Consider the following 13,158-nt stretch of genomic DNA (forward strand, 5'->3'; position numbering starts at 1 on the left):
TATTATACTATAATTAATTATACTAATATATTTTTAATTATTTATTAATCATATTATTTTTAAATTTTTGTATCTACAGTAATCCTGTAACATTATATACGAGGCCGATGAATACTCTTTTTCAATTAATTGTATTATTATTTAATTTTCACAATTTATTTTTTGAGTTTGTTTGTTTAGTGTTTTAATTTGAAGAATGTATTTTTTTTATTTTTTTTAATGTAAAATATAGTGAATAGTTGATAGTATAAAAAAAATAATATTTTAAACTAAATATTGACTTTTATAAAAAAAATAAAATATATTGTCTTCGTCTCTTAGTAAATTTTTTATTTGATTTTTGCAAGTAAATTAAAGTAATTTGTATTTTATAAATATATAATATAATAAAGTAATGTAATATTAATTGTATTATTGACAATTAAAGTAAAAGTAATGTAAAAAATAAAAAGTAGAAATATTTTGATTTTTAGTTTTATAGTTACTTTTAACTAAAAAAAAAAACAAAAAATTTTGACTTGGACCAATTAAAATAGAAATATAAAAAATTTTGCTTTGATGGAGGGAATATATTAAAAATCAAGTCGAAAAGTAAATCTTGAGCAAACAAACCCTTATTTTTGCTCCTTTTATTTTAAATAATTTAAATATATTACCATAAATACAAAAAATTAGATAAAATATTATTATATATAATTAAAAATATATTAATAAAAATAATTATAAATTAAAATTAAAATAATTAAATAATTTAATTGAAATTTTAAAAAAATTATAAATTATATTTTAAAAAGTAAATCAAATAGACTAAATGGAAATAAAAAATATAAATAAATGATGTGAAACGATGATAATTACATTATATTTGTGTGCCGGTAAGATTTTGATTTTTGTTTTAGTTTTAAATAATAAAATTTTGAATTAAAATAATTATTTAATGTGATATAAATATGTATAATGTGATATTTATAAAATTAAATTTTAATGTAATAAAATAAAATAAAGTAAAAAGTCTTTTGTCAAGCTCAAGCACGTGATTGAATAATACAAGCGACAGGTTTAAGCGCCTTGAAGACTTGAAGTGAATATTTATTCCTACGGTTTGTTATACTTCTTTTGTAAGCATACGTACACAACTGACACGTGTCGGTGCTCTCTTATTTCAGCGTATCGCTTTTATTGAGCGGTGACTACTGCCACGTTGGCAAATGAGGTTTGGACCGTCGGATGAACCGCAAAATGGACGGTCCAGATCTATTTGTATGATGACAAGGCAAGCGCTTCAGAGACTTCCACGAGAGCTTTTCAGATGTGAAAGTGTATAATAATAATAATAATAAAAAATTAAATATCATAACCCCAATGGCTGATGGGGGGATGAGATTGAGGAGAAGGCTGAGCTGAACTCTGAGAGAGAGAGAGAGAAAAGACAAGCGACATTTGGGGGAGCTGAAATTTAGGGATTCTGCTCAGGACTTTTTGATTTGCGGAAGATTTTTGTGTTATATTCGCCGGAGTTGTGTTGATTTTGCTGTTTCCGGCGGGATGCGTTTCCATTTCTGTGTAAATTATGCCGGAATCAGTGTCTGATGATACGCATCGAATATCTTAATACAAATCGGAGGAAAGCTATTGATGAAGACGAATAGAGAGGCGAAGACAGGTTCTGCTCTCGGTTCTAATGGTGGCCACAGAAGAAGGCAGAGAGCAAGCTGCTTCAGAGATTCTTCGGGTGAATTAGAGATTCTGTGTTTGCACAGATCTGGATTTGTTGATTTTTTTTGAGTCTGGAAACTTTTTTCTGTTCACATTTACTGTTCGCTAATCGGTTTGTTGTTTTGCAGTTAAAGGCGGCGTGGTGGAGTTGCAGGAATCTGTAAATCTGAAGGAGAAATCGAAGAAATATCGTAATCGAGAGAGGATGAAGACGAGTGGAGTCAAGAGGAGAAGCGGTAAGAGATTGGCGAGCAATAACAAGGATTCTGGAGGAGACGAGTCCTCAGAGGAGAGTGTTAACGATGAAGACGAAGAGACCTCCGCCGTGACCAACGGCGGCGTCAGGTTGTTGCCTGGTCCGATTTCTGATCGCCGCCATCACCACAACCACAGCATTAGTCTTAGTAATAGTAATAACAGTATTATCACCAATAATCACCTTCAACATGTGAAAACCTTTCCTCCTGGTTCCTCTTCCTCCTCCTCTTCCTCTAAGGTTTTCAGAACATCTCCTGTTTGGAAGTCCGGTGACGACATGATCAATGTTCCGAGGAAAGCTCGCTCTGGTAAAAAAAAAAAAAAGATGCAAATCCTTTTTGATTGATTGATCGATTGTGTTGTTCTGGTATTGTTCTTATTCATTTGATTGTTTCAGTATCCAGCAAGAGGCCACGGCATCGGATTTCGAGCTGCGTTAATAACAAGAAAGGGATTGGAGCTGCTGGAGAAGAGAAGATTCTGTGGCGGCCGTTGAGGTCTCCAACAGCTGCTCATATGTCTCCATCTTCTTCCAATGCTTCCTTGAGAAAAAAGCTTGTTAGCATTCGAAATCCTCTTCTCCAACAATATCCAAATGTTTTTAATATAATTTTCCTCCATGATCCTCATTGACAGGCGTGTTTTCTGCAGAAATCCAGCAGGAACATTGCCGGTTCTAAGGTAAAACCACCCAAAGCATCATCAGAGCAGAGTTTTACAAATCCCGACAAGCTGGAAATTGAAATTGCTGAGGTGTTATACGGTTTGAGAACCCAATCACGAGTTCCAGTAAAGGAAGAAGATGGGAGAGCAGATAGTAGATCGAATTCAGACCCTAAATCAAAATCACTTGAAGCTGCTGGTGGTACATATTTACTGTGGTTCGTTGGATTTCTTTTTTCGAATTTGATTAAGGTTGGGGCTATATGTCACGTGTTTCTGTTTATTTCTTAATAGCAGCAAAGAGAAAGAGGCCAAGAGAAGTAATTGAGAAGATGAGCAACAATGCAAGTAGCCTAGAGATGGATCAGACTCCTCAGAGCGAGTTATCATCTCAAAATCTTGAGAAAAAGTCCAAAAACGGGGTTGAATTGGGAGACAAATCGGTCAATTTACAAGAACACCCACAGGAATTAAACCCGGAATGCGAAGATTTCATAGCCAAGGAAGATGAAAGCTTCCCTAAGGCTAAAGAATCTTCTGCAGTGAAGTGTGTGGGTGACATCTGCAGGGATTTGTCATCGACAGCAACGGCGGAAGATTCGACTGCTGCTGCAATGATAGAAGCGTGAGTCATTGAAATTCCATGTTTGAAATTTCTGTGCTTGGTAGGCAGAAAGTTTAATCTTTTCCCCATACATCATTGTCTTCAGGGATTCAATCATTTCTGAAGCAAAAGCTCCGGGAGAACAAAAGCTCAGTATAGATCCAATGGTGAGTTTTAAGTAAGATGCACTCAAAGTCCCTTAGTCAAAAATGCTGTTTATTCTATTCACATGGATGGAATTTCTTGTCCTACTTTTGGCAAACTCCATTTCAGGCTCCGGCCCCACATGGTCGGGAGATCACCGATAACAAAACGCCGACGGCCAGGGAGCTAGCTTCATCTAATATTGATGCTGCAGTATGTAGATGGGTTAATTTCATACCATTTAAATCATATTTTTCTTTTGCCCTACAAATTGATGTTAAGAGGGATTTTTTCTATACTGAATTGAGCAGGGCCTGAAAGCAGTCAAAAATGGAGAAGATCTAATTCCAAATAAACGTGGTACTTGGTTATGAAAACATAATCTTGATTGTTATAATTTAGGTTTGTTTTATGATTGTGGTTCTAAAAATTAATTTGGTATTTCTTGAAAATTAGGTCAATTAAAGAACACTGCCCATTTGGCCACACCCATGTCGGGTTGTCCTGGTGGCTTTCATTCAGTGGGGTACGTACGTACATACATGTTGCCTATACTGATTTGCTGTAAAGATCTTGAGTTTTGGCTAAAAAGATTTGGTTATTTTGATCAGAAACATGGCCCCATATGCATCAATGGATGCTGCTCCAGCACCACCTGCCCCAGTAAAATCTCTTTTTGAATTTGCTAAATTCTTGTCTTTTCTTGTTTATCTTTGCCTGTTTGATTCCTTTTCTGCTGCTGATTTTGTGCAAATGTGACAACTGCAGCCATTATATTCTCAATGTCGGTCGAAAAGGTGTGCTACACATGGCTACATTGCTCGGAATATACAGTGTCTCCAGCAATTTATGAAGATTAACAACCCCTTTTGGCAAGCAGCTGTTGGTTCTGCATCTCTTCTAGGCTTTAATTCAAATAATCTCAATCCCATACATCACACTCGTTCCGAAGAAAAGGGTCGCACCGTTAGCGGTAACAGCAAAGGTTTCCATACTGCATTGCCCCGAGCGGCACCTCCGAGTAATTTCATGGTACATTTTATTTACTGTTTTATTACTCTCTCCGTCCGGGCTTCTTTATAGAAGAAAGTGGAGTTAATAGAAAGTAAAATGAGGTATTATTATGAAAAATTTATGAAAGATTTCAATGAAAAGTTGAAAAAATTGAAAAAATGATAAAAGGAAAGAAGTAGTTGAGGGTATTTTGAAAATTTAGTTGAAAATTAAAATAAATGAAGAAAGAATGTAATAAAATTAGTGGTAACCGGTAATAATTAAATTTTTAGGATGGACTAAAAAGGAAAATGAGAAACTTATTTATTAGTAATGACGTAAATTTTTGCGGACGGAGGAGTAGTTAAAGTAATAAGATAAAATTATGACTTGATAAACTTATTTTTATCATAAATAGACCATGGATAAGTTTAGCGAATAGAAACGAAAGAAAAACTGACATAAGTATCCCGAACATAGGCAGTATTTAATATTTTAGCATATTTGTAATGGTGAATTTTGATGTTTACTTGTCGAACAGGGGTCTTCGACTATCGCCCCTAATAATCAGCATCAAGCCGTGTTTGCGCAGCCCAGTTCGATCAACTCCGGTTCGACTACAGCCGGAGTCGCTTTGTCGATCTCGTCAACAACGCCGATGAGGGCAATGAGCTACAACTACTCCGGCATGGCTATCGCCGACCGACACTACTTATCTTTCTTGCAGAATAATCCTTTCCATTTCAGAATGCCGCCGACCTTCAACGGCGCGCCAATTATTCCCGTCGTCAACGGTTCATTCTATCCTCCCCAGATGATCCAGCCGTTCATGCAATTTCCGAAAGCCAGCCAAAACGCTACCTTGTCGAGCAATTCCGCGCCGTCTCAAAATCTTTCGCCGAACCTGCCGAAACAGCCGCAAGATTTTGGCTCGATGGCTCGGCCGAGTGGAATTAATATTCGTAGCGACTCGACATCGATGGCGCAAAACCGCGCCGTCTTTCAAAGTTTCCCGGAGGCTAACCGACGTTACGTTAATATGGCAGGAAACGAGAGTTCCCGTCGAGTGCCAAGCCCTAACCTATCGACTAACGTTCAACCGACCTTTAAACTCAGACGTCTCGAGCAACACGTTGGAAATGCACCCAATGACGGCCGCGACAGGAACGGATTATCAGATCGATGCACCCAGCAGCAGCCCAAAATCTCGTCTTTGCCGTGGACTGTCGAGAATTCGATTCCCGTCCAGCCGGGTTTCCTGTCGTTCCCGAATGCGTATTCCCGTCAAGCGGGATTTGAAGTCGAGCGGAGACTGCCCAACCTGCGGCAAGCGGCGGTGTCGACTGCCGGACAGACGTCGTCGAAGGTGTTTTCGACGGCATCCGTCGCACCCGGCGGGTTCGGGTACCTTACGCCTAATCAAGTGAAACCTTCGGAGCAGAAACAACCTGCTGGGTAGCTTTGGATAATTTGCTGCTGTAGGAAACTATGTTATAACAACGTAGGAGGTAATGTAGAAATTATACATATGTATGTATATGTACGTATGTACGTACTTCTTGGGGGTAGGGGTGGGGGTAGGGGTAGGGGTGGGGGTGGTTGTGATTAACTGGGAAAAAGGGGAGTTTTTGCTTAATGTAAGAATAGATTGACAAGAGGCAGGACAATCTAATCTACCAAGAAAATGTCAAAAAAAAAAAAAAAAAGGAGAAAAGAGAATTGTCGTTTATAATCTTGATAAATTTTTTGAAATTTTGATTTTTTTTTTGATAAAAAAAAATTATGTAGGTGATGTGATGTTATATAGAAAAAAAATAAGCATTTGTTTTCATTTCTGTCCATCCCAAGTAATTTGTCTTTTTCTTTTTGGAAATATAAATATATATTTACTCACATTTTAAATTTCATAATTTATAATTTTTTTTAATCTTAATTATATTATTTAATATTTTAATTTATAATTATTTTTATTATTATTATATTATAATTATTTTTACTAATACATTTCTTAATTACTTACTAATTATATTTAACTTAAATTCTCGTGTCTACAAACAATATATCTGAGACCAAGGAGTAAAATCTTTTTAACTATAAGTAAATTTGTGATCATGTCTAAGTGCGTATGTGCAATATTTGAATGAAGAGTGTTGATTTAACCCGTTAGCACATATATAGAAGGCCGATCATGTATTTTTTATTTTTTATTTTTTTGTAGTTGTAGCACAATAATTTATTGTATCATATAAAAATATATGCTATGTAAATTATATATTGTATTTTTTTTTGTAGGAGGGTGTTTGACAAATACTTTTTTGAATAGCTTTTAGCTGTTTGAGTAATTAAAAAACTAATTTAGGTGTTTGGTAAATTAAAAAGTTTATTGGCCCAAAAAAAACTAATTTGTGAAAACTATATGATCCAACGTTTTGGAAGAACTTTTTCTATTTTATTTTATTTATTTCTTATTTACCCTTAAAATTTTATTATTTATTTCAGCATACATATAAATATATTTTCTACTGGAGTAATTATAAATTATTTTAATATATTATTTATTAAATTATAATTTTATTTTTATAAATTTAAATTAATTAATTTTTATATATAATTAATTTTATTTGTAAACTGTATATATTTATTAAAATAAAATAAAAAATAAAACATAAATATTATTATTTTATCTTTATATTAAAATTAAATAAAATGGAATAAATTTATTAAAATTATAAATATAATAAATTAATCAATCATTAATATAATAAATATATATACAAAAATTTTATTACATTATATTTTACATCATTTTTAATAAAAAAATATTCATCTTTCTTAATAAAAACATATCCTATTATTTTTCTCACATCTAAAATTAATAAAAAAATATTTTAAAACACATTCGTAATTTCAAATAACTAATAACAAAAGTTTTAAAATTTTCAAAACTAAAAAAACACAATTTAAAAGTTTCAAAAGTTAAAATATAAATGTCGTCAATTGTCATTTTACATATAAACAGTTAATATCAAATAGTTATTTTATCAAACACTTTAATACAAACAACTAATTGAATCAGCTAGTCAAACCAACTAATTGAATCAACTAAACGCGCTAACAACTAAAAACTATCACCTGATTGCCAAACACACCCTAAATATATTTAATTGCTGAAATTAATATTAATACATTGTGCTATGTATATTATATTATGAGGTGTTGTCAGATATGCGCTATCTATTATCAATATATATATATATATATATATAGTACGGTACTGATTTGATTTAGTAAGCACAGAAAACTCTAAGTCTAAGTTGGTTTAACAAAACTGAAAAATGGACAAAACTGCAAATCTTAAGAGGAAAACATGATATTTTTCTATGATGACTGGATGTGTTCTAGAGATGGATTAATTAAGTGATCTGTGAGTCGGACATATAAAAACGACAATATAATGTCCAATGGGTCTCTTATGCAAGATCGAAAGGGTGTCCGAAAGATTTTGAATTTGTGTCCACATACTACATCAACTCGGCCATTGTTTTCCATTCCTTTGTTATATAGATTTGATGATAGTGTATTAGATATTTAAAACTAGTGACCATTTGGAGTAAGCTAGCTTGCATAGTTCAAGATTACTACGAAGAGATGACCCGTGGCAGAACCAGCGTCTGAATCTCGGGGGCTAAAATGTCAATAATTTATTTTAATATTTAATAGATAAATAATTAATAAATTTAAATACCTTCAATAAAATTTAACGTCATAAACTGAAAATATTTAAAAAGGGACAATTTATATCTTCGATATCCCATTATTGCTTCATAATGATATTGATTTATATCTTCACCAATTTCATTCTCAATGTAACACACTAAACAATCTGTCTTAAATCTATCTCATATCTCATTAAGTAGATCATTCTTAATATATATATATATTCTTTTTATTTTATCTGTTCGGATATGCACAAATACAAAAGGATATGACAAAGTAGTAAAGACCTGGAGAAATCCGTTGTAATTCATCATATTTTGTGAATATCCTTTCGGTCCGTGAAACTAAAAAAATTGATCTAAAACTTTTTGTTAAGATCCGAGGTTATTCTACAAGTGAAATTCACCGTCTTCTTCTTTTCCTCCTTTTTTTTTTTTTTTGGATCCATAAAAAGTAGTGAGGGTCTAATATTTCCTATTAGATCCGGACAAAATATGTTGAGATCAACGTATTACCATGAATATTTTGATATATTGTTAATATTCTATCTTTGTTATTTGGGATCATCAATATCTCGCCAGATTTGTTGATACTCCCTTCATCCCAGAACTATGTATTCATTTGCTTTTTGCACGGGGTTTTAAAAATATTAATATTATATTGGGATGTAATAGAAATAAAGTAGAAATGACTAAAATAACCTTATTAGTATTATGTGATATAAAAGTAATGACATTTGTGTAATATACTGTAAATTGTAAATGTATTTCTAATGTTAGGTAGATAGTACAATTACTAAAAAAAAAAAAAAATGGATACTTTGTTATGCGATGGACTAAAATGGAAAAATGGATAGTTTGTTATGGGACGGAGGGAGTATTTTGTTATTATTATGTGAATATTTGTTTATATTTTTTAATATTTTGTTGATTTGAATATTGTTTGTGATTATTTTTTAATACTTTTACCTTATTAATTTGTGAATATTATTGATGTACACATTTTCACTATATTGAAGGTATGATATCGAAGATAATAATGAAATTGAGGAAAATACATTTAAAATATAATACAATGTATACGAGTGCTAAATAACTATACATTTGATTAATGTATAACTCTATGTAGTACTTATTGTAAATGAGAAGTACCAATGTGGTGATTCCCTCAAAACAACTTCCTTGAAAACACCTTCTATGCGAATGTCGAACAAAAAATACGGAGAAATGTTTTGATTACCTTGCAACCTTTAATATCCACCGTTTGATTTAGAGGTTTGATCTATGCGGTTCATCACTTCTATATATAAGTAGCCTAGTTGCAAACTCACTGTCAATCTCTTCTTCCTTCTCTGTAACTTGGAATCTCTATCTTTCGTTTCACCCGATCTCTTTTTCTCATCCTTAATTTTGTTTTGTTTCACTCGACCTCTTTCTGTCATCTTTTATTTTTTGTTTTCTGGTGATCTTGTGGTTGTTTCTGGTGAACGATTTGTGAGAGGTTTTTGCTTTTGAAAAGTCCGGGACCCCATGCATGCGAGTGAATGACCGTGTGGTAGACTTTGTGAGTTTTTTTTTTTTTGGTGATTTTGTGGTTGTTTCTGGTGAACGACAGCAATAATTAAAAAAAAAATTTACTAATACATGTGACTTACAACATAGTAGAAAACACTACCATCATGCTTGACAACTACGTTGAGCAGCTTTCAAAAATATTTGATAAGATATTTTAAAAGAAAATTAAATAGTATCAAAATTCCGAAAGCACTTCATCTGTAATATCTATTTATCACTTCTTTTCTCCACCCCTAGACTATTCACAAATTCTTGTTTTATAACAACAATGCACCTCTCTATTTATAGGCAACAAAAATATTCATAATTCACCTACCAAACATATAAATATATATATATATATATACTACCTCCATCCACCGCGAATCTATCCATTTACTTTTTGCATGTTAAGTTTTGAATATTAATTATTATATCAAAACGTAGTACAAATCCAGGAAAAACGACAAAAATAATTCTATTGGTGTCTTATAATACTAATGTAACGATATTTCTACAAAAAATTATACAAATATAAAAATATTTTTAATGTTAAAAACAATGATGCCAAATGCAAATAGATAGATTGACGGTGAACGGAAGTACTATATTAATTCACTTACCTATATATATATTTATTACCTATCAAAAAACCTTATATTAATTGGTTACCAAATACCTAAATATTTAATTCACCTAATGCTAATTTATTAATTAATTATATTTTTCTGTCAACTTGCTAATATACATTAATTTACTTACCAACTAATTCACCAACCTACCAAAAAAGTATAATTTTTATTAATAATATACCAACTACACACTTATTCACTAACCATGTAAATTTTCAAGTTTAACTTATCATCATATAATGTCATCCATTGATTCACCACCAGCCATGTAAACTCAATGGAATAAAAGAATAAAATTTGCACACACACTTATAAAAATGCTTTTCATTAAAATAAAGTATGCCACTTAAAAATTAATTTAATTAAAATTGCATATCATGCTTCCTTAAAATTAGATAAGACCTAAAGTGACATTTCCTTTTAATCCAAAGAGATGTTTGAAAGACTAAAGATATATGCTCATGAAACTACACAATAAAATAAATAAATCGGGGAAATACATAACCAATAAATTGATAATATAATCACCATCAAGCATCAAGTTTACTACCTGAAATTACTATATTATGTGGCAAGACATTTAGGTATTTACGTTTTGCATCTACAAAAAATTAACAAATAATCTATATATATATATACTACAAAAAAAAAAAAAAAAAACTTAATAGTGGAAAAGATATATCGAATCTATAATATATCCGTAAAAAAATAAATATAACTCCTTTTTTATAGGTAGGCTCAGATCTGAACCACGCAAGACAACATCCCTCGTAAACTAAATACAAAGAACAAACAAACACAAAGTTCTATTCTACTAAGAGAAACATAGATAAACCCACATAATGTTTGTCTACGGAAGAAAAGGGGCCAAAAAAAAAATAATAATAATAATCAACTCATAAGGTTGAATATGTCGAGAATAGTGATGAAATGAAAAAATGACACAGAAAAATCGGCATCTTAGAAAGAAGGCTAAGGTTATGAATATGACCAAAGCCGGCTAGTAGGATATTTATACTAGAAATGAATGGCCATGATCAAATGTTTAGATCAAACGCTCGACATCAAATGTGAACATTAAGCGAGCTTTTATGAATTGGGCTCGGCAAGTAAAGAAGGCCTTAGCTCGAAAGTCTTTTGGACCACATTCTTTAAAAATTAGGTACTATAACGAACGCTCTTGACATTTACGGATTTGAGGCGGAATCAAATTAAGGTTCTTTTAACTTGTATATTTTTATATTAAATATAAATATAAAATATTATTTATTATTAAATTTAGAATAATATTAAATCTTTTTAAATGTTAATTTTTATTTTAAAAAATTGATTTAAATATAATTTGTGTTAAGATGTTGAGATGATCTTAAATAAATTTTCAATAACTTTAATTATAAAAATCTAAATTCAACAAAATATTATGTAATTATTAATAAAAAATTAAAATATTAAAACAATCTAACTCTTTTATTATTATTATTATTATTATTATTATTATTATTATTATTATTATTATTATTATTATTAAAATAATCTACCTTTTGATAAATTAAAATGTATTATTTTCACTACAAAAAAATATCAATTTTTGTAACAAAGTTTTTTTTGTCTCTAAATTCGCTTTTTTCCGTTACTAAAGACATTAGAGACGGAATTAGAGAGGGAATTCATTAACTACACACACTTTAGGAACGAAATTCCGTTACTAATATACTATTTTTTTTGTAGTGTTTAAATTATTTGATGTGTGTGCAATTGTCGTATTTATATTTTTAAAGTGATGATTATTGAATATGATAGTTTAAATACATGATAGTTATTTTATTTTTTAAAATTATATATTTAATAAAAAATCATTAATAAATATTTTTAATCTTGAAAATCCTAGGGGATCATAACATACAACACCAAATTGTCACCAAAAAGAAAAAAGAAAAAAAAAAAAAAAAAGAAAGAGAATTGTCATTTATAATCTTGAAAATCCTAGGGGATCATCACATACAGCACCAAATTGTCACCAAAAAGAAAAAAGGAAGAAAAAAAAAAAAAAACAAAGAGAATTGTCATTTATAATCTTGAATTTTTTTTTAAAATAATAAGAAATTATGTATTTGATGCAATGTTACCTAGAGAAAAAGAAGCATTTGATTTAGTATTCTTTTATAAAAATTATTGTTAATGAATAATATAAATCTTTTTTTAACTATAAGTAAATTTGTGATCATGTCTATATGTGTATGTACAATACTTGAATGAAGGTGTTGATTTAACCCTGAAGCACATATATAAAAGGCCGACAACCCGACAATATATATACATATATTTTTATAGCACAATAATTTATTGTATTATATAGATATATGTGCTACGTAAGTTATATATTGTGTTGTTTTGTATAAATATATTTAATTGCTGAAATTAATAATGCATTGTGCTATGTATATTATATTATCACGTGTGGTCAGATATGCACTATCTATTATAAATATATATGTTAACTGAATCAAATTAGCACTGATTTGATTTAGTAAGCACCGAACGCTCTAAATTTAAGTTGGTTTAACAGAATTGGAAAATGGACAAAACAACAAATCTTAAAGGAAAAAATGACATTAATCTATAATGATTCGATGTTAAGGTCATGTGGCCGTATTGTAAGGATGGATTAATTAAGTGATATGTGAGTCGGACATATGAAAACGACAATATAATGTCCAATGGGTCTGTTATGCAAGATCAAAAGGGTGTCCGAAAGATTTTGAATTTGTGTCCACATATTACATCAACTCGGCCATTGTTTTTCATTCCTTTGTTATATAGATTTGATGATAGTGTAATAGATATTTGAAACTAGTGACCATTTGGAGTAAGCTAGCTT

The 13,158-nt window shown here is 30.7% G+C and overlaps 1 protein-coding gene across 4 annotated transcripts; it reads left to right on the forward strand.

Moving 5' to 3' along the window:
• Positions 1-1,350: 1,350 nt before the first annotated feature.
• Positions 1,351-6,091, forward strand: LOC127266549 (protein TIME FOR COFFEE-like). 4 transcript variants are annotated; one of them, XM_051296817.1, is made up of 12 exons: positions 1,351-1,732; positions 1,845-2,282; positions 2,372-2,532; positions 2,626-2,839; positions 2,932-3,262; positions 3,348-3,408; positions 3,515-3,598; positions 3,697-3,745; positions 3,842-3,911; positions 3,997-4,048; positions 4,154-4,417; positions 4,920-6,091. In XM_051296817.1, exons 1-12 carry the CDS (start codon positions 1,636-1,638, stop codon positions 5,835-5,837), a joined length of 2,739 nt encoding a protein of 912 aa, XP_051152774.1. In that variant the 5' UTR covers positions 1,351-1,635; the 3' UTR covers positions 5,838-6,091. The 4 variants fall into 4 exon arrangements, with proteins under 4 accessions (XP_051152774.1, XP_051152776.1, XP_051152775.1 ...); XM_051296819.1 differs by having other exon boundaries at positions 3,697-3,742; XM_051296818.1 differs by having other exon boundaries at positions 2,935-3,262.
• The last annotated feature ends 7,067 nt before the right edge of the window (positions 6,092-13,158 follow it).

The sequence above is a fragment of the Andrographis paniculata genome, unplaced genomic scaffold (assembly GCF_009805555.1).
Source record: "Andrographis paniculata isolate CXL003 unplaced genomic scaffold, ASM980555v1 Contig76END, whole genome shotgun sequence".
Classification (NCBI taxonomy): Eukaryota; Viridiplantae; Streptophyta; class Magnoliopsida; order Lamiales; family Acanthaceae; genus Andrographis; species Andrographis paniculata.